General features: G+C 44.1%; 1 protein-coding gene across 5 annotated transcripts in view; it reads left to right on the top strand.

The window, feature by feature from the left end:
- The first annotated feature begins 9,755 nt into the window (after positions 1-9,755).
- The window catches only part of EPHB1 (EPH receptor B1), a 356,755-nt gene continuing 340,926 nt past the window's right edge, over positions 9,756-25,584 (top strand). For all 5 annotated transcript variants that reach the window (XR_004002015.1, XR_004002017.1, XR_004002016.1 and 2 more), the window contains exon 1: positions 9,756-10,080. Coding sequence is in view for 2 of the 5 variants with exons in the window: in XM_030575683.1 (XP_030431543.1) it covers positions 10,008-10,080 (73 nt within the window). In the remaining 3 variants the exon portion in view is untranslated. The remainder of the gene's footprint in view (positions 10,081-25,584) is intronic.

Here is a 25,584-nt window from a genome sequence, read left to right as displayed (position 1 = left end):
AGGTCTCTGGGCAGTTTCCTGACCCACAGGGTGAATCTGTGAAGCGAGCAAATCTGCCAATAAGCCCCGGACTCACCAAGGTAGTGGAGGAACTTTGTCATACAAGTCACACTAACAAAATACCTAAATTCCATGTCACTGATTTCCCCCCCGCCCTCCAATGGGAAGCTAACCTGCAAGGCACCACCATCTGCTCCCACTTTTCAGAGTGACAATGCAATAGGATAACAAGAAAGTTAACTTAGATTCTGTATGCACATAAAGTGTGTGGACACTCTTAAAACTGTTTAGAAGTGACTTATATTGAGATAAATCAATATACACCAGTTTAAGAGTGTTCACATGGGAGTTTGCACTGGTTTAACTAAATCAATTTCAAAACACACCTTCAGTTAAATTGGTGCGAATTTGTGTATAGACTGGATCTATGTTTGAAGGACAGTTGGAGGAATTGCCCACTTGATTCAGTGGTTATCCAGAGCATTGCTTCAAATGCTTGGGAAAACTTCTACATAGAGAGTGAAGTTTTTTGAACAAAAATAGATACACATTAGTTTAGATTAAACATAGCAATGTGACTGTCTATTTCTAAGTGTATAAAGTCTAATAGCCACCCATTGCAGCATCCTTACAAGCTGATTTGAAAATTGTAGGGTTGAGAATAGATATTGCATTAATATTTGCAAGGTACTGTGTGTTGCACAGATGAAAGTTAGTGCAAATACAAATTATTTCTATTGTTAACCCACCTATCCTACTTTGTGAGGGAGGAGGGGAAGAAGCGTAGAAATACCGCTATCTTTATTTCTAACAACTATTTTGATGTTCTTTTAATCTTGGTCCCTAGATGGGTCATTGTTAAAGACATGTGACAACAGAACAAAATTACCAAAAGTCACATGCTTCTAACACTCAACAAAGTTGTAGAATAAGAAAAAACAATATTATCCCTAAAGCTATGCAGTCTACCTGCTTCACTAGGGAGCTGGAGGACATGGGTCAACGTTCATGTCGCACTCCCCATCAGTATCTGGCCTGGGCCAGGTAAATTAATGATCGCACCAGCGACCAAATTCAGCGACGAATTCTGGTCATCTGGAACCTGTTGCGCACATGCTAAGAAGAAGTATGGAGCTCTGTCTTTAACTTTCCCCCAGCCTCTCCTGCTTGGCTTCCTGCCATGGATGTAAAGAGAGACAACTAGAGCTGATTTTTTTGGATGGGATTGTTTTTTAGAAATTTCAACCAACTCCAGTTTGGAAAAAACCCTACAATTCTATGGAAGCTTTCCTTAAAAAATTCAGGGGGTTTTGGTCAAAATTTGAATTTTTGTTAGAAAATTTAGGTGAAAAATCAAAATTTGAAAAATATTGTCCAGATGCATTCACAATGTGTGTTCCCTTATCTGCAAGGGTCACAGCATGCCTTTACCCAGTATTCTTTGCAGCTAACAGTCCTCACACAGAACTTGTGGCAAGTTCAACACCAATTACTTTCTTTACAGCATGAATATAACAGAACAAATTCCCTACAGTTTGAAGATCTTACAGTCTTCACAGAGTGAGATGGGGAAGAGATCTCTCCTCCCTGAGACCTTGGACTTCTCTGGCCCATCCTTCCAGACTACCCCTCTTCCTCTTCCCATCTATCTTTTAACTGTCCTCAGCCAATGAGCTGAACTACCATGTTTATTGGATAATTAATCAATCAATCCTTAACCACTTATCACCCTGATCTGCCCCCTGTGGGGGCACTTACCAAAGGACCAGAGTGGTTAAGTCAGCTAAGTTTGCTCATACCCTGTCATAGCCCTTTAATGGTACTGTTCATATTTGATCATGAATATTCTAAATTCAAGCTGCGTTGCTAGGTTGTGATTGGTCAAATACGTAACGTGGCATTTTTTCTGTGTCCTATTGGAGAAGGATGCAACCACTTGTGGAACAAATATTGAAATTCATGTCAGAATTTGCTTTCTGTAAACATCTGAGTGAGTAAACTGGATTGCTGAAATATTCATGGAAAGTGTCAAATTTCTATGGAAATTTAACAATGTGCTCTGCAAAGTGGGTTATTTATGTTGCTCTATTGGAACTGGGTGCAATATGGTATGTTCTGCAAAAATTAAAAAATAGTGTCTCCATTTTTTGTGAAAAAAATTGAAAATATCAAACAAAAACTGATCATTGTCCAGTGCTTTGTTTTTGGCTTTTCAGTGTTTGGTATTTTTACTTTATTATTAGTTAGTATTGTGGTAGAACAATTTTTCTCCCCTTTCCTTTCCCCAGACATACTTTTTCCTTTTTACCCCTTTTTTCATTTTCCCCTTATTTTCTATTCTGTCACTGAATCAGGCCAAATGCCCCCAAACTGAAAAACCCACAATGGAGTGAGGGGGAGAGCAGTTATTGTCACAAAAAAAAATCCAGTGATATTTTTTTGTTGTTGAAAAAATCAGAACAATCAGAAAAATCAGAACAATCAGAAAAAGCAAAAATCTTCTGTAAAAGCAGCAAAGAGTCCTGTGGCATCTTATAGACTAGCAGACATTTGGAGCATGAGCTTTCGTGGGTGAATACCTACTTTGTCAGATGCATGTAGTGGAAATTTCCAGGGGCAGGTATATATATGAAAGCAAGAAGCAGGCTGGAGATAATGAGGTTAGTTCAATCAGGGAGGATGAGGCCCTCTTCTAGCAGCTGAGGTGTGAAAACCAAGAAAGAGAAACTGATGATGATGTTCATTTCCTCAAAAGTCTGACTCTTTTCAGGGGAAAAAAGGATTTGAAAAAATTTTTTTTGACCAGCTCTAATATGTATCAGTTGAGCCAGCTGTTCCCTTTCCATTAAGCGGACAAGGTCTGAAGACTCCACCAATCCTGCAGTAAAGCAGTACACAAAATCCATGAATACATGCATCCTCCAGGCTGGTTGCAGGGTCACCCCCTGCCCCACTCATACATTGAGGCATAGCTCCAAATGGGGAGTCTTGTTGCCATGACTGTCTGCTCCCTCCTGCACCCCATCACTGGGTTTGGCAGGTATAGAGGCTTCTGGACCATGAAGTTTTGTCCAGATAGCTGAATAGTCATAACTAAGAGCAGCTGCTCCCCACCAGGGCTCAGCCCCAAATTCTTGCAGAATCCTAATTTAGCAGGGCAAGTGAAGGTTGTGCAGATGGCAAAACATGCAAAAAAGGTACTGCTGCCCCACCATGTCAGGACTAGGACGTGGGCAGTCTGACCTACTGGCCAGACCCAGTGGTCAGAGCCAGAGTCAAAGCCAGAATCCGGAACTAGACCTAAGCCATGGCCAAAGGTTGCACAAGAATCAGGCTCCATGAGCAGCCAATCACAAAGTTGCTCAGACAACTTCCTGTGCCTCCTACTGTCATAAATAGTATGGTTGGGCCAATTGGTGGGGTCATTTATCATCCCCAATCAAGGTCTTCATAGGCAGTACCACCTGGAGGGGTCAGAGTTCTGCTAGCACCTCACTTCCATTTGTTCTGGGTGGGCTGTCCTATGGCAGCCAGACTGTGAGTATTGCCTGAAAACTTTGGTTTTAGACCTGTGGGCACCTACAACCATGTTGCACTCACTTTACCCCCTCACTAACTGGGGAGAGTAAGAAGAACTGCATGCCCCATTCTCTGTACCCCTGCAGCCTGGATTTATCTCCCATAAACTCCACAGTGTGGGTGGAACCCTTTGTATTTTCTTGCTCAGCATGTTAGAGGCTGAAGGGGACACGATGGAATCTCATTATGAAGCATTTCTTTCAGTGACTTTAGATGATGAGATGCACATACTCTGATTTGCATGCCATTGCTTATTGAAGGGCTCACACTGATCTTTAAAGTGTTTGATTTTCCTCTTGCTAAATACTATCAGCATTTTAACTCTGAGGGATGAAAGCATTATCAAAGGCAGCCCCTTGGACCACATTTTAAAATGATCAGATCCAGGAGCTATTTTTCCAGCCACCAGTAAAAAGAGACGTTCTAATGAAGTTCTTCTGGATTTAAAAACTGTAAGTGGTCATTCAGAGAAGCTGCTGTTCATGCCGGGGATAGGAATAATCATTTTAAAAAGGCAGAGAAGCAAGACTTTTTGTACAGCTGCTGCTGCGTGGCTTTGTTGGTTCACTTCTGAATTGTATTACTTGAGCACTGCAGAGTATGGCACTTCAAGAGAGTCAACAACACGAGACTCCTCACTTCTTACTGGCTGTACTTTGCCAGGCTGGCGGGGCAGAGACAGAATGAAACCTGAGAATGATCTGAGATCATGAGGATTTCTTGCGTAAGGCTTGTGTAAGTGCAGAGCCAATGGTGAGCAGAAGCCCATGTAAAATCTGTGTGTTTGTTAGGCCAAGTGATGTGAGGATAAAATGGAGACTTGCATTTCAGGAGTGATGCTGTCTGGGTATTACTAGGACAACTTTGTTGTTCCAGAAGATATGCTTTCATCAAACACAAGTTGTTTGGCTCAATACAGGGGTAATGGTGAAATTTGATGACCTTTGAAATACAGGAGGTCAGACTAGATGATCTAATGGTCACTTCCGGCCTTAAATTCTATGAATGAATTGTCCTTCTACACAAAAAGTATATAGGAGATAATGACTTTGTGCCTCTTATGGTAAAAGAGCAAGGGATTGACTTGTTCAGTACCTCACTCTCACTCTCTCATCACCACTATAGTCATTAGCCCGCCTGAAACACTTCTTGCTATTCTTCTCCTGAACTTCCACTCAATTCCACCAGTGCATCTTCATCCTCACCCATAACTAGGAATGAAAGAGTTTTATAAAGGTAGGAAAAAATCTGAAAGGCTGGATTCTTATCCACCCTGTTGCAATGTTCTGTCCACCTTCCCACAGTGCCCACAGCAATCCCTATGCTCCCTTCACTTCCTGCCCTTCCAGAGGCAGAGGAGTGGGGAAAGACAATGTGCACCTCCCTAATCTAGCCCTAAGAAGCTAGCAGGGTTTAAAAACAAAGAGCTAGATTGTGCTTTTCATGCCACAGCCCTGCAGGGTGGTGCTATTGATGATAAGGTGTGAAACCTGCAACAAATAAAAGACACAGAATGCAGAAGAATGACCTGCATTTTTTGTTTCCATTAGTCCAAATTTGGTACAGAGCTATGAAACAGAAAAGACTGCTTCTTATCAGTAGAGGTTCCTGGTGGGTGGGGGGGGGAGGGTTTTTTTTTGCTTTGTTTTTTTTAAATGAAGCTGTTGCACAACACATCAAGTAGCAATGTAATCATTGTAAATCACCATTTGTTTTCCATGGGATTCCAGATGAGTTAATAACAGATAATGGCCCACAATTCAGGAGTGTCTTGTTACAGCAATTCTCTAATATATCAGTTCAAGCACAGCATATCAAGTCCTTGTTACGCCCAGAGACATGAGTTACCTGAAGAGTCAGTATGAAGAGCAAAGATGTTGATTGAGAAAAGTCAAGGGAGATTGAAGGGACCCATAATTAGCACTGTTAACATATTCTACAGTGCTTTTTTAGTACCACCAAAGTCCAGAAACATAGTTTGAAGGACAAAAACCTTAGTACCTACATCTAACAAGCGTCTTGAGTCAAAAATAATTAACCCTGAAGGAGTTATAAAAGAGCCATATGGTAGGAAACTAGAAAAGAAGGAAACTATGACAAGGTAATAAGCTTGACCAAGACCATAAATCAGAATCACCCCTGAAAGTCAGTGCTACAGGAGAAACAGAGGACCTATAAAGAAAAGCAAGGAAGAGACCAGCTCTATGTTGTTTGAGGACACCTTGATGGCTACTGCCAGTGCTGATGGGCTGCTAAATACAGTGCACATCTGCCCAATGAACAGTAACAATGAAAAACATGAAGAGCAGCAAATATAGGCTCCAGGGGTAGGATCCACTTCAGCATATGCAGGCCACGGCAGCAGGAGGTGTTATGGGAGCAAGGCGTGGCCATGCTCTCCGAAAGCCATTGTGGATGCAAGGTAGTCACTGTCTGATAAGAGACTGAATGATGTTCCTGTTTGTCAGGAAGTGAAGTTGTTTGTGCTGATCTGCAACCTAGATGTGACTATTCCTGTGTGTCATTAACTGGCTGTCTAAGCTTGCAGTTTTGGGTGGATGTTTTGCTTAAATTGCATCTGATTAAATGAAAAGGAAGGAGAAAGTGGCTACCAACCCCTGCCTTGTAAGAGGGGTATAATGTATCCTTGACCCAGCCATGAACTTGGCTCTGGGTTACAAAGATCAGCCTTTCTTATCAGCTCTCCTTCATCTCACATTTTATATCAGGGGAAGATCTACTCCGCCAAGCTTTAGGTACTTCAGGATCCAGGCCCACGCATGCAATGAAACATGAAGCACTGTCTACACAGAGTGTGAGCTTCACGGTTAGAGGATGAGGAAGATTCAGAGGGACCACAGCACTTGTGTGAGAGGACAGGGGAGCGAGGGGAAGGAGTCCCTTTTCTTTATGGTCCAATTGTGAGAGGCTAGACTGCCTTGAGGTGGCCCTGTGATATGATGGCACCTTGTGTTTCCTCAGAAGACTTGGGTCCTGGGAAGAGTAAGTGTGGCCTAGTGCTTAGGGCCTGGACCTAGGCCAACCTGGGTTCAGTTCCCTGCTTTGCTTGGCTAATCTTGAGTAAGGTGGTGCAACTCAGCTCACTCATTGTCTGTAGATGGGTAATGAGAGCACTGACCCACCTCCCAGGGCTGTTGGGAGGTGATGTGTATTACAAGTGGTGAGGTACTCAGCTGCTGTGGTCAGGGCCAGACAAGTACCATAGCTAAACATGCAGATACCTGATGCACGTATCATTGTGTTTGTTTATTTTGATTGACTAAACAGTCTCTCTCTCCAGTCTTGGCTCTCCATGTTATATAAAGCACATACAGACACCATGACAAAAATAACACAGCAGTGTACGGCAGTAACAGTTCCCTTCCCTCATCTCTTGGGACATATGGAAATTCATACGAATATACACTTGCACGTACATAGATTGAGGTTTGGACCTTTCCCAGCAGGCAAGCCCTGATGGATCACATGGCTGAGCCGGACTCACCTGTGGTGAAGTCACAATTCTATATCTCTGTTTAGTCAGTTCTAGACATGGACCCGCTGCTTCCTCAGTGGTCTCTGTACTCATTCAGGCCTGGGCTTTGTCATACGGCTCCACCAATGGGCCGCAGTCCTGACTGGAAGAAATTGCCTGAAGGGTGAATGGGAGTGAGCCCCCATCTTTACTCAGCAGTGCAGGTCCAGGTTGCCTCACTGCACTGCCTCTCAGTGCCAGTCAAAGCAGCATCCTGCCAAGGGAAAAGAGAACCCTCTCTCCAGGCTCGTCTTACATTAGCAAAGGCTATGGGGAGAGGGGCTTGAAGAATGATACTGACTGACTGCATGGAGAGTACCCTGCATCTGCACACAGCGCAAGCAGGTAGCACACCTTCTCTGACATTTTTAGGAGGTGGTGTGTATCATCCCTACCCTCAATGTGGGCCAGGGCCTCAGAGGCCCACCAAAGCCCTAATGAAATAGAAAAATGACTAGCTGTGAGCAGATGGAGGCATTGCTTTTCACTGGATGTTTCAGGTAGATGGGACAAGTATGCGGAACTGTAACATTTGGAACTATGGCAGCTATTGCATTCTACAGTGCAAATACATTGGTCCAACCAATGTCAAATATGGGTGCTAGTTGAAATTGGAGGACAATGATGATCACGAGTGGACAGAAAAAGAAGCTGAAGTGTCTTTCTCAAACAGTAGGCCCCATTTCTGCATCCACTCTGTCACATGCTGACCCTTCAATGGGGCCATTCTTGTGAATAAAGATAAGTGAGCAAGCACCTGTTTTCAGGATCAGAGCCTTCTGAAGTTACAAAGGCAGGCAATATTATGCCAGGCATTGCAGACAAATAACTTTTTTTTTCTTTTTCTTTCCAAGAAAAAAAAAGCTCATCGTAGTTTTCTTATTCCCCCAGTTGGGAAGTAAAGAAAGAAGTAAAGTACTTGTCTATTGGCATCATCACAAAGGTCTGACACTTAGGGTATGTCTACACTTCATTGTAGACCCAGGTCTTTGGGACCTGGGCTTTTGGACTTGGTGTTTCCAAGCCCATGTGGGAGCATTCACACTGCATCATAAACCTAGATATATTGTTGCTGGACCCGGGCCTCTTAGCTGTGGTAATATGACCCTTCTGACTCGGCTCTATGGCTTGAGCTGCATCCACACTGCAAAATGATAGGGCTTGGACCCAAGTCACAGCAAGACTCAGGCTCTGACAGGGTCCTAAGCTTGAGTTCTGAGTGCTTGCTAACCTAAGTCATGCTGATTTGTGTATAGACAGAATGGGGACTTGGGCTCAAACCTGAGCCAAAGCCTAGGCTTCATATGCAGTGTAGACATACGCAGAGAAGGCAATGATTAGCTCTGTGACTTTGTTGCTTTGTATATCTTAAGATAAGCAAAAGTAATAGGATTCCTTCCAAGGACATGCAGATACTTCCACTGGAGTAGAAGAAAGGCAGGGTTCTAGACACTAGATGGTAGTTAGGTATCTATATGTGCACCTGTAGTTAGTCCCGTGGTTGGGTGAAATTCATCCACGGGGAAGAGAGATAGCATAGTCTTGGCATCACATAAGCCCTATTTGGAAGGCTCAAGTGATGTATGGGCATTAGCCCTGACATCAGAATCATGATTTAGCAAGAGAACCCAACCATTCATCTGACATGCTAGGAGAAATGGGCAAGAAGATGCAGCATTATTGAGAGAACAAATGAGGCAAACTGGTGGATAAAGGTAAAAGGAGAGTGGAATCAAAACTGGATATGCCAGGGGCTCATTTTCATTGTCATTTAGAACTCACAATCCATGGCACTGACTGATGCAGCCAGATTACAATCTAAATTGTTAAAAGATAAAAGATCCCTCCCCAGAGTTATCACTGGGTCTAACAAATATCCAGAGCCAGTGAGCTCTTTGTCATCAGCCTCTCTGTCTTGCACTTACAGAGATCTGGGTTTAGAGTCAGGTTTGGTCGTGTTCTACATTATTTTGAATTCTTCTTTTTCTGACACGGCCATAGTGCCTCTCCTCTTCTACATTTACACAATACAAGGCAGTTATGGGTGGCTGTTCAGGACCAGGAGAGACCCAGGACATATTAGAAAAGGGGCTGTAGACTAGATTTGTCAGAGCCCTGTAGGGGAAAATCATTTTTTTAGCATTCAAAATCATATTATTTGGCCTAAACTCCAGGATCTCTTCTTGGAAAGGGCTAGCTGACATCAGCACACCATCAATATGTTAGAAGATAATGAAACCTATAGTCAATAAGAAGCAGGTCGCTGCTGAAAATAAAAATAGATTATTTACCGACAGGCAGGGCTGGGTTGTGAATAGTGACCTTAATTTAGTGCTGCATCAGTGGAAATATATGTGCAATACTGGGAATGACCATTAGGAGGAGCTCTTTCACTTCCTTATGGCTTTCTCTCCCTCATTCTCTTCCCACGCCTCGCTGCAAAAGTTTTTCTTAAACTAACAATACCAGTGTAAGGAGGTGCTCTGCGGTGATTGGATAGGGGATTTTTGTAGGTTTGATTCCTTGATTGGACAGGAGGTGTTGGGGGTGGGAAGAGAGTTGATGGCGGGGGGGGAGGGGGGAAACCTTTCCCTCCCCCTGTCTCCAGCCTCAGTGGCTGATTTTGTTCTCACTGTACACTTTACTATTGCTTGCAATGTGACACTAAAATATATACTCTCTCTCTCACACACACACACCACATACACACACACCCCCATGCACGCACACAGACACACACACGTTCACACATACCTACACACACACACACAGAGCACTGGGGTATCCAAAGTGGAATACTAAAGGAGATACATATAACAAAAAGCAACAAGAAGGGAAACCAATCTTGCAAAACAAGGAACTATTTTTTTATAACTCTTATTTCTTCTGAAACATGTTTGGGTCTACCATGGCACTGGATTTTGTAGTGGTTTTCTGCTTGGCATCTGCAATTGCAGCAGTGGAAGGTAAAATACAAACAATAACGGGGGAAAAAAACTTTTGTACCTGGGTTGCTCTGTGAGATGTTTTAAAATGCATGTTGTTTCTCCCTCCCCTTGTGCAAAAGGCAGCTGGTCTGGTGAAGGGCTGGCAGGGCTAAGGGGTTGCCACATGCGACATGTAAGGAATCTGCGATACTTTTTTCACTCTTGCCCGGAGCAGAGCCAACCAAGTGGATTTCCCATGATCTGGCTCTCGGAATGGGAAGGACTCCTTCCGCCCCCTCCCTCCCCCAGACAGCAAGGCAGATGGACTAGCGGTTTGCCCTAGGCTAAGCCCCATTCCCTCCTTGGCCAGGGAAGATGCTGAGCTGCATTGCGGGGCTTGTTTAACATACTACAAACTGGCAGCTTGGGGCTGAATCAGCGGTCAGTGATTCCAAGGAAGATGGGGGGATCGTGGAGCCCAGGCTTGGTCCAGGAGATTGTGTTCAGACAGGATCTTTGATTTGCCGTTGCAATAACTCTGCCCCTCGCTCCTTCCTATACCCCTGTCACTCTCTTGCCTTGCTTGTCTCTCTCACTTTCCGGGTCTCTCTCTCGCCTTCCTCCTGTGGCTGGATCCCTTGAGCTGGGCAGAGCGCGGGGCAATAGCTAGCAGAGATCCCGGCTTTCACGGCAGGCAATCGCTGCTCTTTGTGCACGCGCCTATGTGTGGCTGTGCTTGTCGCTAGAGGCAGCAGGAGCAGCCTGGGTTTAGCTGATGCCCAGGGCTGCGGGTTTACCCCTGCGGGGAGACCGAGCAGGGGTGCTTTGCATTACATACTGAAGGGCGGATTATACAGGGAGCAGCCAGGCAATTTGCTGCTTCTTACCCATGGTCTGGAGATGACAGGCTTCTGAATTGTAAAGTCAACATTCTCTAGCAAAGGAGGTGTAATTTGTCTGCACATAGATAACCAAGCCTGTAGGCTGCTTGAAAAATCGTATTCTAGCTAAAGACAGTTTTTGCTAGCTCTGTCCCTGAAAACCCATAGTGCTAAGGAGAGTAAAGGGTCTAGGTGGGGTGCATTTAGCCTTAGCTATCTGTATCCATATTGTCTATATACTAACATTTAGTCTAGCTATAATTCCAGTGCCTTCTGCATTGAATATCATTCTATATTATAACTATACTATCCATTATATCAGCTGTATCCTTCAGAGCTGGAGTCCCCATATCTTTCCCTCTGCTCCTCCTCCTTCCCATGTCCCTGGGAAAAAAAATGTGCCACAGCCTTTTCCAATGAATGAAACATGCCTTAAATCAAAACCTGGCTTTCTGTTTCCTGCTGTCTGGCGGGTCTGAGTTTATTTCGCAAAGCAAGGAGGCTCAAGAGAATTCAGTGAAGGAAAAGAAACTTTCGCACTAATACAAAGGAGAATGTTCATTTTACCAAACAGAATGAAGTGGGAGTAGCTTCATGATCAACTTTTGGGTATAATCCATTTTTGGAATCAACTATGGGCTCTTGGGTCATTTTGCATTTGGAGTCAGGATTGCAGCTTCAGTATCCTTGTAGCCCATCTACTGTAATTTGAAAACACTCATGTTTGTGATCCAGCAACAAAAGGGAAACAATTCCAATAGTTGCAGCTTACATAGTGAATAACAAATCTGATTTATAAGTCTGAAATGATTGTTGGTTAATAATACTAAGCGGAATCTAAAACCTGCTTCATTGGCTCTTATGTGCAACAGGGTAGAGAAACTTAAAAAAAATTGAAATGTCATCTTTTAAAACCAGAACAGTACTTGCTTTTTGTGATATTTTCTTTAGGTGATGTAGTAACAGTCAAAATCCCCCTTCTTTTTGTTGGCGACTGCAGGAATCTTCCTTTGAATCTCTGCTTTATCCAGACAGTAGCTCAAGGAAAAGATTAGTGCAGACAGATTTTTTTTCCCCCAAAAAGGTGATTTTTTGTCATTCCACTCTTCTCCCAGCTGGTGATCTTTGCAGGGGTTCTTTATTAATATTTGTTAGATGCTAGGGAGGCATATGTTGCCTTCAGAAAGCAGAGGGGGAGCTGGTTGAAAGCCGCTGAATTCTTCCTCCTTGAAATTGGAAGGTTGTAGAAATAAACTGATTTAAAAAGTTAAAACAAAAAAAGTTAAGCTGTAGTTATTCATATCAACAAAACCGATTCCAAGCAATCACACGATCAAGTGTTTTTCCCACCCCAGCCCCCAAATTCTGCATTTTGGGGGAAACAAAACATATTTGTATTTATTTTGCAGCCCAGGAAACTGTTTAATTTATTTGTCTCTAGCCTTCCACTCTCTGGATTGCTCTTTTGAATTCTGTGTGTGCTGTGGTGGGGCAAAGTACATCTGTAATGTGGCACCCCTCAAGATGACATGTATCTTTTTTTATTTTATTGGACTTCCATTGTTTTTGTTTAAGCCTTAGGAGGAAAAATAATTTTCTGGGTGAGAAGAGGTTTTGACAAAAATCAGTCTTGGATACTTGTTTAGGGAACTAAGAGAGAGAAGGAAAATGTTTGGGAAAAAATGTTAGAATCATTCTTCAATTTACTAAATATTCTGTTATTTCCCTTCCAACCCTGGTGATCCTTTGTTACCTTATTTGTGTGCTCCTTTTCTTTCCCCCTTTGTATAAAACAGCCCCCGACAATGATGGTCTGTATGGTTTGAAGGTACATACCTGTAGATTTAACTGCTCCTGAAATTGCATTTTGAAACTTGGCAAAATGAGCTAATGACTGTCACCAGTAAGCCTCAGGAAAGCCCTAGCCAGAGCAGTCTGTGTGCCAAAAGCTGACTGCCAAGGGTTAAAAAATACAACTTATTCAGCAGAATATTAAAGCAACCCGCTCTCCAGGTAGTACAATCATTCACTTATTCCCACACCCCTCCAGCCTATCCTTTCCTCCTCATACTCTACATATGGGCATCTAACCATAGGTAAAACTGACCCCAGCCTTGTGGCTTGGCTATTTGATTTGTTATGAGTGTGTAATGATCAGAAACGTGAATCAATAAGACATCAAATCTTGCTCTCCTGGGTGAACGGTTTGTGTCTGTGGTCTGGGAGGCTCGTTGTTCTCCCATCTGCCTAACTGCTTCTTGTTTTATTCTGGAAGTTCTCTGGAGTTTAGGAGATAACCCCTGGGCAAACAGCTCTGCTTACCAGCTTAATTCCTCTGTAACCAAAGAGAAAGCAATCCAAAGCAAAGACATTGCATTAATGGTAATGGCTGGGACACGTGTTGTAAGTGGAGAGGGTATTGTGCCATGACTGTACAGTTGATTGGGATGTGGCTGTGAAAGGACTATGAGATCAATTTGAATGTTATTGGTAAAAAAACAGAGCTCTGATGCTTGTACAATATTCCAGTGACAGGAGTCTGAGTTGCCGGCAGATAAGCGTCTGCTATTCCATACCATGGGGGAATGATACCTTCTCAAACCAAACTGGTGCCTCCCTGCTAATCGACTCTTTTAATGTTTTGCTTGTCTTCTGTATCCCTACTGGTTCCATATCGGGGGCTTTCTGCCTTGGTGAATGAGATTTCATTTCTGTAGCCTTTCTTACGGAATTTTTGCGTTTACTGAAGTGTCAGAAAGGAGCTGGCAAACTCACTGCTCCTTTTCTTTTGGGATGTTGTAATTAATATGCAAGACGTTAGAGACAGATCCAACTCATATGGAAATCTGTGGCCCAATTTCTGCAGGTTGAGTCCCTTAGTCTGTAGTGTTATGGTAGATATGCTCTCCCCAGGGCTGGCTACAGGGTTTTTGCCACCCCCAGCGGTGGAAAAATAAATAAAAATAATAATAATAATTTAAAAAAGCCGCGATCATGATTGGTGGCAGCTCCACTGCGCCGCATTCTTCTTCTGAGGCAATTCGACAGCAGGTCCTTCCCTCCGAGAGGAACCAAGGGACCCGCCACCAAATTGCCGCCAAAGAGCCCGACGTGCTGCCCCTTCCCCTTGGCCGCCCCAAGCGCCTGCTTGCTGAGCTGGTGCCTGGAGCCGGCCCTGGCTCTCCCTTAGAGTCAGTTTAGGTAACAGCTACTATGATTTCTGTTGACAGGTTAGGGTTGCATGTCCTGTTCAGATCACTGTATATGTGACTTTCTTCTATATGGCACAGTATGATTTTTATTGTGCTGTTCTGGGAACTGACACACATCTTATTGTGCTCTGCTGCTTTGACCATGGAATCCCACTTTCTGTATATACTGTATAGATTCACATTGTGATCCACGGGGAGATCACTCACACTGTGCTCTATGGGACACGTAAAATAACATGCTGACTATTGACTGCCACTGACTGTACTCTACCAAAATCAGGACAGCAGCTACAGCAGCTGAAGGCTCATCTTGTGCCCGTAGAATCACATCATGCAATAAGATATCATCCATGTGGGCATTGTGCTGCTATTTTCACTGGCCTGTGAGATGATTCATCTTCTGACATCTCAGTCAAGGAAGAACAGAGTCCAAATATTTTAGAGTTAACCCCAAAGAGAAATAGATACAAGCACTATAGACATTGAGAAGCAGACTGATAGGGCACATACAACCCACTGTTCACTGAAAAACAAATGTAATAAGGCAGAAATACAAGTCAATGTACCAACAATACATGTCTTTTCTGCTAAAATAGACTATTGAAGCAGTAGCAAAGCTGGAATCCTAACAGCACAGCCAGCTGGCATCATATAGCAGAGCTCATTGCCTCCTAGTGCAACATCTAACCCTATGGTAGGCAACAGGCATTAGAGGAGAGTGGATGTATTTTTAAAGCTCCAGCTTTGCCTCCATCCATAACCCCTGGAAGTCTCCTTGGAACGAGAACCCAGGTCTGCGAAGCTTTAGGCAGTTAATGTTCTCACATCACCACCGGGAGCCTGCATAAAGTTACCTCCAAGGAGCATGCTGGAGAATAGGCACCACAGGATGTATTACCCAGCAGGTCCAGACTGACAGCATCCGGTAGCCTTCTGATTGCCCCCATGCTTAGTATTTAACCCTAGACAGCAGCCCAGGAAATTGTCTGGGCAGCCATGCAGACTTCTGGCCTGCTGTGATGAAAAGGCAGGTGTTATTGCTGTTTCCTTCAGCAGTAACTTCCAGGCACATTCCAGGATTAGAAAACTGCCTGATCACAAGGGTGGAAGCCAACAAACCTGGCTATTGCATAATGCGAGAGCCCCTACCGCATGCCACGTACCCAGAGTCTTGCCCATCTTGTACTGTTTGTTAAGCTTGAGTTGATGAGAACAGTGAGACTGTATGGTACCGAAGCATAAGCAGTCTGGCCTAGCAGCACAGCCGGGCTGGGATTACCAAGCCACAGACAGTCAGGATGCAGCAGTCAGCACACAGGGATCACAGCAATTGCTGGAGCCAGGATCAACAGGCAAGAGCCAGGGTCAGAGACTAGAGACCAGCAGCAGCTACCAGGCTACAGTCAGGAGCCAGAGCCAGACTGGAGTCAGAGACACGAGACCAGGAGATTTGGGGACAGTCAGTGGGAAGGCACCCTCAGCAGCTGGCTGCCCTGGGTGAGATAAGAAACTGGGGCAGTTGGGAAGCCTTGGGCCACCACGTTGGGATGCCAGGATCTGTATGGCTCTCAGGAGATCAACAGTATTATGAGATGAACTTAATTTCTCTTCCTTGAGTGTGGAGTGGGGTAAGTATGTCCCATTCAGGGAACTGCATCTGTATTCCCCCGCTGTGGACCAGCAAGAACACCCGCTCTAGGCTCCCTGCAGAGCTGTCACCTCCCTTGGGCAGAGACCCATGTTTCTCTCCCTCCTGAGCAGGGTATTTCCAGGCTGCCCCATTCCCTGCCTATACTGTTATCCTCAGCAAGCCATGCTACCTAAACAGGTCAGTATCTGCATTTGACTTACCTTTCATTGGCTATGAACAGTGCAATTGCCAGCAGTTATAAGTCAGTGCACAGCTCTTTCTAAGCAAATACACTGATTCTTAAGGTAAAAGCATTATAGATAAAACCTATTAAAACAACAAAAGAAGCTATGTGCCTGCTTAAAGCTTACCTGAGGTCACTCATTAGTCTTATGGGGCCTCAATATGCCAAAGTCCTTCCAGCCTTTCCCAGGAAGGAGTGGGGTTACTCTGGGACAGAAGAGCCTGCCCATCTGCTAGATCAGAAAGAAGACCCTGAGTCATTATAAACTCAGGCCACTTGTCCAAAAGTCCTGTCTTTGCTTGTTGGTCTCTGGAGAATTCAGAATGTGAACCAACCTAGGTGAGCCTCTCCAAAGGCCGTGCCTCTCTGGAGGTGTTACAACCTGAGTGAATTTGTCTAATCACCCTGCAATGTTCTTAGTTCCTGGACGGCTGTGGTCACAGTTGAATACAAACCCTGGCCCACAGTTTTGCCTGATCTAGTGATTGCACATTAATTATATTGATCACTTAAGAATTCCCAATTAACACTGACCTTTGGTAGGTTCTCGTCCCAAGATCAGGTCCAGTATTATCATCTGGGAGTCCTGACGTGCCTGGTTGTAACACGCACACTTAGGAAGACCATTCTGGATTTGTAGTGGTTTTATTAACACAGTGAGCAAAGCTAAAAACACTTCAGCCCAGCAAGGTAGAGAGAGATAATACAGGATGTGCTCTGAGCAACCTGATACTCACACCATCCCTTCTCAAAGGAGTTGAAGTGTTAGTCATCCTCCTCATCAGGCTCAGTATCATCAATGGCCATCATCCTAGCATCTCTCAAGGCAGCTAGGCCCGTATACAACTTCTATAATATGTGACAGTGATGCCACTTTGCCTAATGCATGTTCAATAGGGGTTGCATCCGCTTAATCGCTTTTCCTTATTTGTATTGGTTCGCCCTTTGACTTTGGGGTGCCCTGTTTTTCATAGGTCAGCTCAATAGTTCCCCTTATATTCATTAACATTTACATCACTCAGTCACCATGACAACTTGTGGTTAGCACATTGCTGACACCCTATATCTGCAAAATCCCCAAAATGCTCTAACTGGTACATTGCAGCATACATTTACTAAATATCAGCAGTTTTAACTTCCTTCCCTCATGCAGCATTTTATCTTCTAATGTCTTGTGATTATAGCATTACTTACTGGTTAGTTCCTTATGTCAAATCTTTCTTTGGGCCTGAGGACTTGTTTGGCTAAGCTAAATATCTTGCAAGCCTGAGGCCTGTAGGCTTTTGCATTAGGGTCTTAATCTATGCCTATATCTTACCTAGCAAATACCTATAGGCTACAACAGTGATACATAAACCTTCTCTTAAAAATCCCCAATGATGGAGATTCCACAATTTCCCTAGGCAATTTATTCCAGTGCTTAACCACTCTGACAGTTAGGAAGTTTTTTCTAATGTCCAACCTAAACCACCCTTGCTGCAATTTAAGTCCATTGCTTCTTGTCCTATCCTCAGAGGATAAGAACAATTTTTCTTCCTCCTCCTTGTAACGACCTTGTATGTACTTGAAAACTGTTATCATGTCCCCTCTCAGTTTTCTCTTCTCCAGACTAAACAAACCCAATTTTTTCAATTTTCCCTCATAGGTCATGTTTTCTAGACCTTTAATCATTTTTGTTGCTCTTCTTTGGACTTTCTCCAGTTTGTCCACATCTTTCCTGAAATGTGGTACCTAGAACTGGACACAATATTCTAGTTGAGGCCTAATCAGTGCAGAGTAGAGCAGAAGAATTACTTCTCATGTCTTGTTCACAACACACCTGCTAATACATCCCAGAATAAAGTTTGCTTTTTTTGCAACAGCGTTACCCTGTTGACTCATATTTAGCTTGTGAACCACTATGACCCCCAGACTCCTTTCTGCAGTACTCCTTCCTAGGCAGTCATTTCCCATTTTGTATGTGTGCAACTGATTGTTTCTGCCTAAGTGGCGTACTTTGCATTTGTCCTTATTGAATTTCATCCTATTTACTTCTCCATTTCTCCAGTTTGTCCAGATCATTTTCAATTTGAATCCTATCCTCCAAAGCACTTGCAGTACCTCCCAGCTTGATATCGTCTACAAACTTTATAAATGGACTCTCTATGCCATTATATAAATCATTGATGAAGATATTGAACAGAAACGGACCCAGAACCTATCCCTGTGGGACCCCATTTGTTATGCCCTTCCAGCATGACTGTGAACCACTGATAACTACTCCCTGGGAATGATTTTCCAACCAGTTATGCACTCACCTTATAATAGCTCCATCTAGGTTGTATTTCCCTAGTTTGTTTATGAGACGGTCATGCGAGACAGTATCAAAAGTCTTACTAAAGTCAAGATATATCACATCTACCACTTCCCCCCTATCCACAAGGCTTGTTACCCTGTCAAAGAAAACTATCAGGTTGGTTTGACACAATTTGTTCTTGACAAATCCATGGTGACTGTTATCTATCACCTTATTATCTTCTAGGTGTTTGCAAATTGATTGTTAATTATTTACTCCATTATCTTTTTGGGTACAGAAGTTAAGCTGACTGGTCTGTAATTCCCTGGGTTGTCCTTATTTCCCTTTTTATAGATGGGGACTATATTTGCTCTTTTCCAGTCTTCTGGAATGTCTCCTGTCTTCCATGACTTTTCAAGGATAATTGCTAATGGCTCAGGTTTCTCCTCAGTCAGCTCCTTGAGTATTCTAGGATGCATTTCATCTGGCCCTGGTGATTTGAAGACATTTAACTTGTCTAAATCATTTTTGACTTGTTCTTTCCCTATTTTAGACTCTGATCCTACCTCATTTTCACTGGCATTCACTATGTTAGACGTCCAATTGCCACCAACCTTCTTGGTGAAAACTGAAACAAAGTCCATCCCGAAACAGATATGCATCCCAAAGTCACCCAGCTCAGTCAAATGATGATGAGGAAATTCCATGGGCTGAAATTTGTGGTGTTTTCTTGTTATATGTGCGGGCACTAAGGCTCAGCCGCAGAACCTGTGAGCTGACGTGTGGATGTCTCTCTAACATGCTTACTGCACATGTTCGCACTGAACTGATGCTGTAACACACTTCGGGCAATAGGATAGTTCTAAGGGAAAAACAATTGCCCGTTGAGTTGTCAAAGTGACCTTGACAGGGCAAAGATGATGATCTCAGCCTTGATTTTTGGACATACTTTTCTTTTAACCCTGAGACCATAAAATTCAACGCTGGCCTTTGTGTGTAGAGAACACCAATATAAGATGGTATCAGTACACAGTGTATAGCTTATAGACGTGAGCTATGCATATTTTATGAGCATTACTTTGGGTTGCCATGTGTGGCAGAGACACAAACGTACAGGTTGTGCCAACAACAGTTTTGTAGAACCCCTGGCCATCATGTATTCTGTTGATGCCATTTATTGTATTTTTTAAATTTAGTCTCTCTCCATTTCCGCCCTTTATAATATATGAATTATTCTGGGGTAGACTGAGCTACTCTTATGACTGTTGGCATGCCCCTAATTGACATGAGGAATCCCACTGAAATCAATGGAACTACTCATGTTAATTATGCCAATTAGTGCCAACATACTAAGGATTGCCCTAAGAAAAAAATGACATTATTTGTATGTGTTTAGATTCATGACAACCTCCAAATGTGAAGTCAACTTGTAAACTAGTTTATGTGTGTGCTGACAAGCATGACCACATGAGTGGTACTGGCTGTGATATATGGTGGTTACTGGCTGAATTTTTCACCTACAGCAGAAGTTAAACTCTGTTGTGTATGAAAAATACATCATGTAATTTTGGGGAGGATAGCCCTTAGACTCTGAGTACAGAACGTACCTCTCTCTCTTTGTGTAGATATAGGGCTAGGTAAACACACAAAACACTCTACAAATCAGGCTTCTCATTGCAGAATTATATAAGAAATCACACAGTAAGCCAATGCCTCATTTATCCTTCATACAAACCCAGCCTATATATATATAATGTAGGTATTATGCTATAGCCTTAAATTCCATGATCCTGTACAATTTTTTCCACTGGACCCCTGCTTCATTTAGTACACGGGATGGAGCTTCTCTGGGGACAGATCAGGGATGTGCAGAGAATGAGGCTGCTGTCTGCGGTACCCTGCCTCTTTTGCTGTATTCAGCCCCTACCCAGCCTTCTCTGGAGGTGGCAGTGGGACAGATGGGGAGTCCTTTCAGGCCTCTGGAAAATGTATTTATAGTCAGAAGAGACAATGCTGTGGCTTAGTGAGTAGCGTTGTCAGACTCATTGTCTGCTATTGATTTTTAACAGAATTAAGCTCCCAAATGGTTCTTTTTTAGAGTCAGCGGAAGTCACTTGTATTAGGGCAGGGCTGTCTTTGTGTTTATAAACATAGATTCATTGGCTGGGGTGTTTTCTTTCAGAGGAAGGTTGATTGTGATCAGCAGCAAGAGTTTACCTTTGTCCGTGTTGTAATATAGTGATTCCTTTTGTCATCCTGGGGCTTCATTATCTTGCCCTAAATCAACTCTAGGCGCTCATGTTCTGTTGGCAGAGTCATGCACAAGGGGCTGGCTTATGAGCCCTGCTGTGTGCATGTGCAGGGGAGTAAGGGGATGGAAGGAGCTTCCTGACCCCCCAGGTTGAGCTACCTGCATCACCAGAGACTGCGCAGGAGGGGAAAGCAACAGCTGTCAGGCTGCTGCCTCCTACCTGGAGGAGGTGGGCAGAGAGTAGGTGAGCAGAGGCAGGGCATGTGCCAATCTGTGCACTATAGAAAGGGAAGTAAGCTGCAAAAGCCACAGGGCTAGCACAGATTCCTCCCCTCTGCAGACCCCCTTACTCTGGCTGGATTTCATGGTTACAGCCCAGCCCAAGTCAGGGACAAAACCACAATGTTAAATCCTGGACTCCACGGGGGATTGTTTTTTACAAGGAAGTTCTTAGAGGGAGAAATGAGAATTGAAACAGAAGAGGAAATAGATTGACCCAGGGAAAGTGAGAAAAGCAGCCAATCCAAGCATCACTCACTTCTCTATCCAGACCAAGGCATTCTTCCCCTCTGAGTTATAGCATGCAGCAAGCTCCATCAATCACGCAAAATTGTCCTTATGGGGGCCAGCACAAGGCCTAGCTACCACTTAAACTCTCAGCGATAAGGTTGGTGGGAGGCTTCAGTGATGTCTCACCCTGTGCCATTGTGACATGGATAAATGCAGTTCATAGACTTACCCAGTGACTGCAGCAGGCTGCGTTTCTTAGTTGTGTTCCATTAAGGTGATGCATCCATAGTGTTCTCTACTGCAGTGGTTTTCAACCTTTTTTCATTTATGGACCCCTAAAATATTTCAAATTGTGGGGAGAGGGGCGGATCCCTTTGGACATCTTAGACATAGTGTGCAGACCCACAGGGTCCACACACCACAGGTTGAAAACCACCGCTATAGTGGATCGGGCACAGGCCAGGAGTCAGGAGACCTTTGTTCTAATCCCAGCTCTGCTGTGCTGCTAGTCTCTGATCCCCCACACCTTTGTCTGCTGGGTCTATTTAGCCTGTAAGCAGCTCAGGGCAGAGTCTGCCTCTTAGTGTGAGGATCGAACACAATGACTTTCCATTCTCCATTGGTGTCCTTGGGCACTGCAGCGCTGCTCCTAATGAATAATGTTCAGCAGTGCTGCAGCTGCTCTGTGATACAAGCAAAGGGGGTTGCAGGACTAGAAAAGGCTGCTTCATTCATCGTATGGTACCTGACTAGTCCTTTTTTGAAAATGGTATCGAAATGGCTCCTTTTCTGAGCAAGAGGCAAGTCACAATTCACTGAGCTCCGTGTGAAGAAGTGTTACCTTCCTATAAGCACTCTTCACCTGCTGCTGCCTCTGTCTGGGTTCCAGAGTAATGGGGCTTTAAAATTAGTTCAAAGTGCTTCTTTATGACTCCCTGCACCGTGCGGTCCTTGTTAGACTCTTGACAACTTTAATCATAATCCCCTCTTAACCAAACCTGTCGAAGAAGAACATTATTATTTCTACTCTACTGAGGAAATTACTTTGATAGTAAAGTAATACCCTGGGAGAGATTTCAGGTTTAAAAGAAAATTTGGGATGGAGAATTTCTGAAGTATAGCACAGCAATTGATTGAACTGGATTTGAAGTTAAAAAGAATGTCCCCTGGTATGGTCATATAAAGAAAACACCGTTTTATGGAGCTTATATGTCTTATAAATTCGCTCAGTGTAAGAGTTTTTTACTTAGTAGATTAAAGATGCAGAACACTGGTTCCTTTAGCTGTCTCGGAGGTTGTTCTCCCATAGACTCTGCTAGCTCAGGGTAGAAACATCTGTTCCTGTGCTGCTTGGATAGACACATGTAGGCTCCACCCAGCTAGTTCCTGCCCGAAAGAACTTAACCATCTAAATAGACAAGACAGACAAAGGGAGGATTTTTATCCCCGTGTTACAGGTTGGGAACTGAGACACAGAGAGATGAAGTGACTTATTCAAGGTCACGTAGGAAGTTTGTGTCAGAAATAGAACCCTGCCCTCCCTGAATCACAAACAGTGAGCTATCCACTAATCAAGCTGCCTCTCAAAATATAGTTTGCCACAGTAGGGCTGGCCCAGTGGTTTCCAACTGATTCTAATGGGGGGAGAGTTGCCCAGATTCCACAGAACTGAGAGTTGAGTGCTGAACTCTTTTAGATTCCTTTGAGAATGCCAGCCACGAGTCTACCATCCAAAATTCCATCAGACAACATTTAGAGCATCTACAGAGCAGGAAGATAAAATGTTCTGCCCTTTACTGGGGTATGTCTGTGAGTGTACTTATATCTGAACATGGAAGGTCATGTAAATATCACATTGATTTCTCAGTCACCTGCAAAATGAATATTGCTTTCCTCATTTTCTTATCAAATGGTAGGGCTTAGGTCTATACCTTTTATAATAACAGTATGTACACAGGACTTACTGTATCTCAGTCTATACTGCCTCCCCTGCTATATTCCCTTGTATATCTGAAGCCCTTTCATTACTTATGGTATAAAACAATAATTCGCACTGCAAACAATTCTGTTTATCTTCATTAAAACACTGGTAACTACTCTTATGGCATATAGAAGACTAGCCTTACTACAAGTGGTCGAATGTCTCTGTGGTACTTTTCATATAGCCACTTGATTTTTATTTTATGGTTGTGTTGAACCAATTACTTTTATTTTTGGACTACTGGCTGTACTAATATTTTTGCAGTTTGTGACGGGAAAAGACAGACATGGAAAGATGATAATGAGCATGAATACTCAGCTTTCCCCACACTCTGCAGTCACTCAGAAAATGCTGTTTCTCTTGGTCTCTGATGTTAGTTGAACTAAATTTAACCACATTTAGTATCTAGATAAAGGATTGAAATGGGCTGGTGTTACACATTTTAACCCAGTATTTTGTAGGAGTTCCCAAGATGTCAGTAAGTCAGATGAGAATCAGATTTGCCTATTACTGTCTTCTCATAGGACACAGTGTCTGCCAATGCAGTTTCTATCCATCCCATCCCACATCATCAGCATCATCTTCATTGTCATTATCAACATCTCCTTTGTTCAACACTAAGGGTTGAGGTTATGAGGAGATTCCATCCCACATCTCCCCTTTTAAAAATCAGGTTTTCTTTTTACCTTTTACAGCTGTGTGTGTGCATCATCACTACCTGGTCTGCCTTGTTGTACAAGCAAACATTGGCTATCTCAGTGGACGGCAGCAGTATAACATTGTTCATAGTAAAAAAGTAGCTCTTGCAATTCCAGCTGTCTACTTCTGTGGTCCTTGTCACCATAGTGTCTGAGCACCTCATGTTCATTAATGGATTTTATTCCCTCACGCTCCGTGAGGTAGAGAAGCCTTATCCTCATTTGACAAATGGAGGCCCAGCAATTCAGTGACTGGCCTAAGGCCACACAGGAAGGCTCTGGCTCAGCCAGGAATTGAACCTTGAGAGAACTCAGGTCCGAGGCCAGGTGTGTTCTACTGCTCAGCCTTCCATAGCGGTGCTCCTTTCCCCGGCGTTCACCTGTTGGGAGAAAGCTCTCTCTTTCTCAGGCCTAGTCTTTGGGGGAGAAGACACAACTTCTGGGTCTACTCCCCAGCAGAGGAGCAAATTTGTGGGGAAGACCACTAAGCAGCGGGAAGCTCTTGTGGCTCAGGACAAACTTTGAGACCTTCTCCAGAAGCTGTTGATCATCCTCACCCCAGCACAGTAGCTAAGTTCTGGAGAGGCACAAGCAAAAACTCTGGGATCTTGCTCTGCAGCAGGAGATATCAGGGCCAGTTGGTTCCTTCCTCCTGCTCTGCCTGGCTTCTCTCTTATCTGGCCATCTCTTTGTACACAGGGCGATACTAATGTCAGCTTTCTCAGACTGTGGGAGCCAGCATCTGCCAAACTACATGTTTGAGAGCAGAGATTTGTCTCCTGCAGACTCCCTGAGTATCCTGTATTGAGCACTGAGAGTGACACTCACTCCTGTGCATTGGGCCAGCCCAAGGTTTATGCACACCCCAAATCTCACAGAAGCCCTACTTAGGTGGATTAAGTGCAGCATGAGTGGCTGCATAGATCTTGGCTACCCCTCCACACAGAGGGGATGTTTCTCCAGAGAGAGTCAAGGACTAGATGCACAAAGGGACATAATTTTTGCCAGATTTTGCCTGATTGCCAGTTTAGCTTAGTGGTAAGGGAGCAGACCTGGGTTCAAGTCCGTCCTCCACATCAAGCAGAGAGGACTTGGGTCTGCCACATTCTGAGTTAGGTGTAGGGTAGAAGGGAGGCACTTCAATCTCAGTCACTGGTGAGAAGAGCCTGATCTGCCTTCAGTACCTAACTCCAGGGGAGGCTCACAGCTGAAGAGCCTGTGTGGGGAGAGGTGCCTCCTTCTAACCCTGAGTTATGTACCCAAGTCCCTTTGGGGGGGGGGGGCATAGGCCACACCCCTCCTTGGCATTGCCCATTGGCTCGTTTTGGTGGCTCAGCAAGCTGTCTTTGGGAATCCCATTTGTAGGCTCCGCACTCTCCCTGCGCATCGTACAGGTAACCTGGGTGTCTAATTCGGGGCAGTGGATTCGGCTGGGCAGCACGTCACCTGAAGTTAGGCAACGCAGCGCTGGGCCTGAATCTCCCTTGTGGCTCTAGCCCAAGAGCACCTACCAAGCCATGCGTTGTTCAGTGCTTGCATCTGGCATTTGTCACTACAGAGCTGAGTTAGCCGTGCATGCGGGATCTGCTCAGCCTCCTTCTCTCTGACCTTTCTGAAAAGCAGGATGCTGCAGCACTGAGGTCATTGGTTTAGGAGTCAGGAGACTCATCTCCTGCTTGCTATTTCTATTTGCTGCTGAGCTGCTGTGTGCCTTCCCCTCTCAGTTTCCTCTCCCACCTCTTGTCTCTTTAGAAGAGGGCAAGCACTGTTTGTTATTATGTGCATGGACAGTGCCTAGCACAATGGGGCCTGGATCAGCCCTCTACACTACTATTAAAAATCATACCTCTTAAACTGAGCC

This window comes from Gopherus evgoodei, chromosome 9 (assembly GCF_007399415.2).
Source record: "Gopherus evgoodei ecotype Sinaloan lineage chromosome 9, rGopEvg1_v1.p, whole genome shotgun sequence".
Classification (NCBI taxonomy): domain Eukaryota; kingdom Metazoa; phylum Chordata; order Testudines; family Testudinidae; genus Gopherus; species Gopherus evgoodei.
This window is presented reverse-complemented; position numbering and strand designations above follow the sequence as displayed.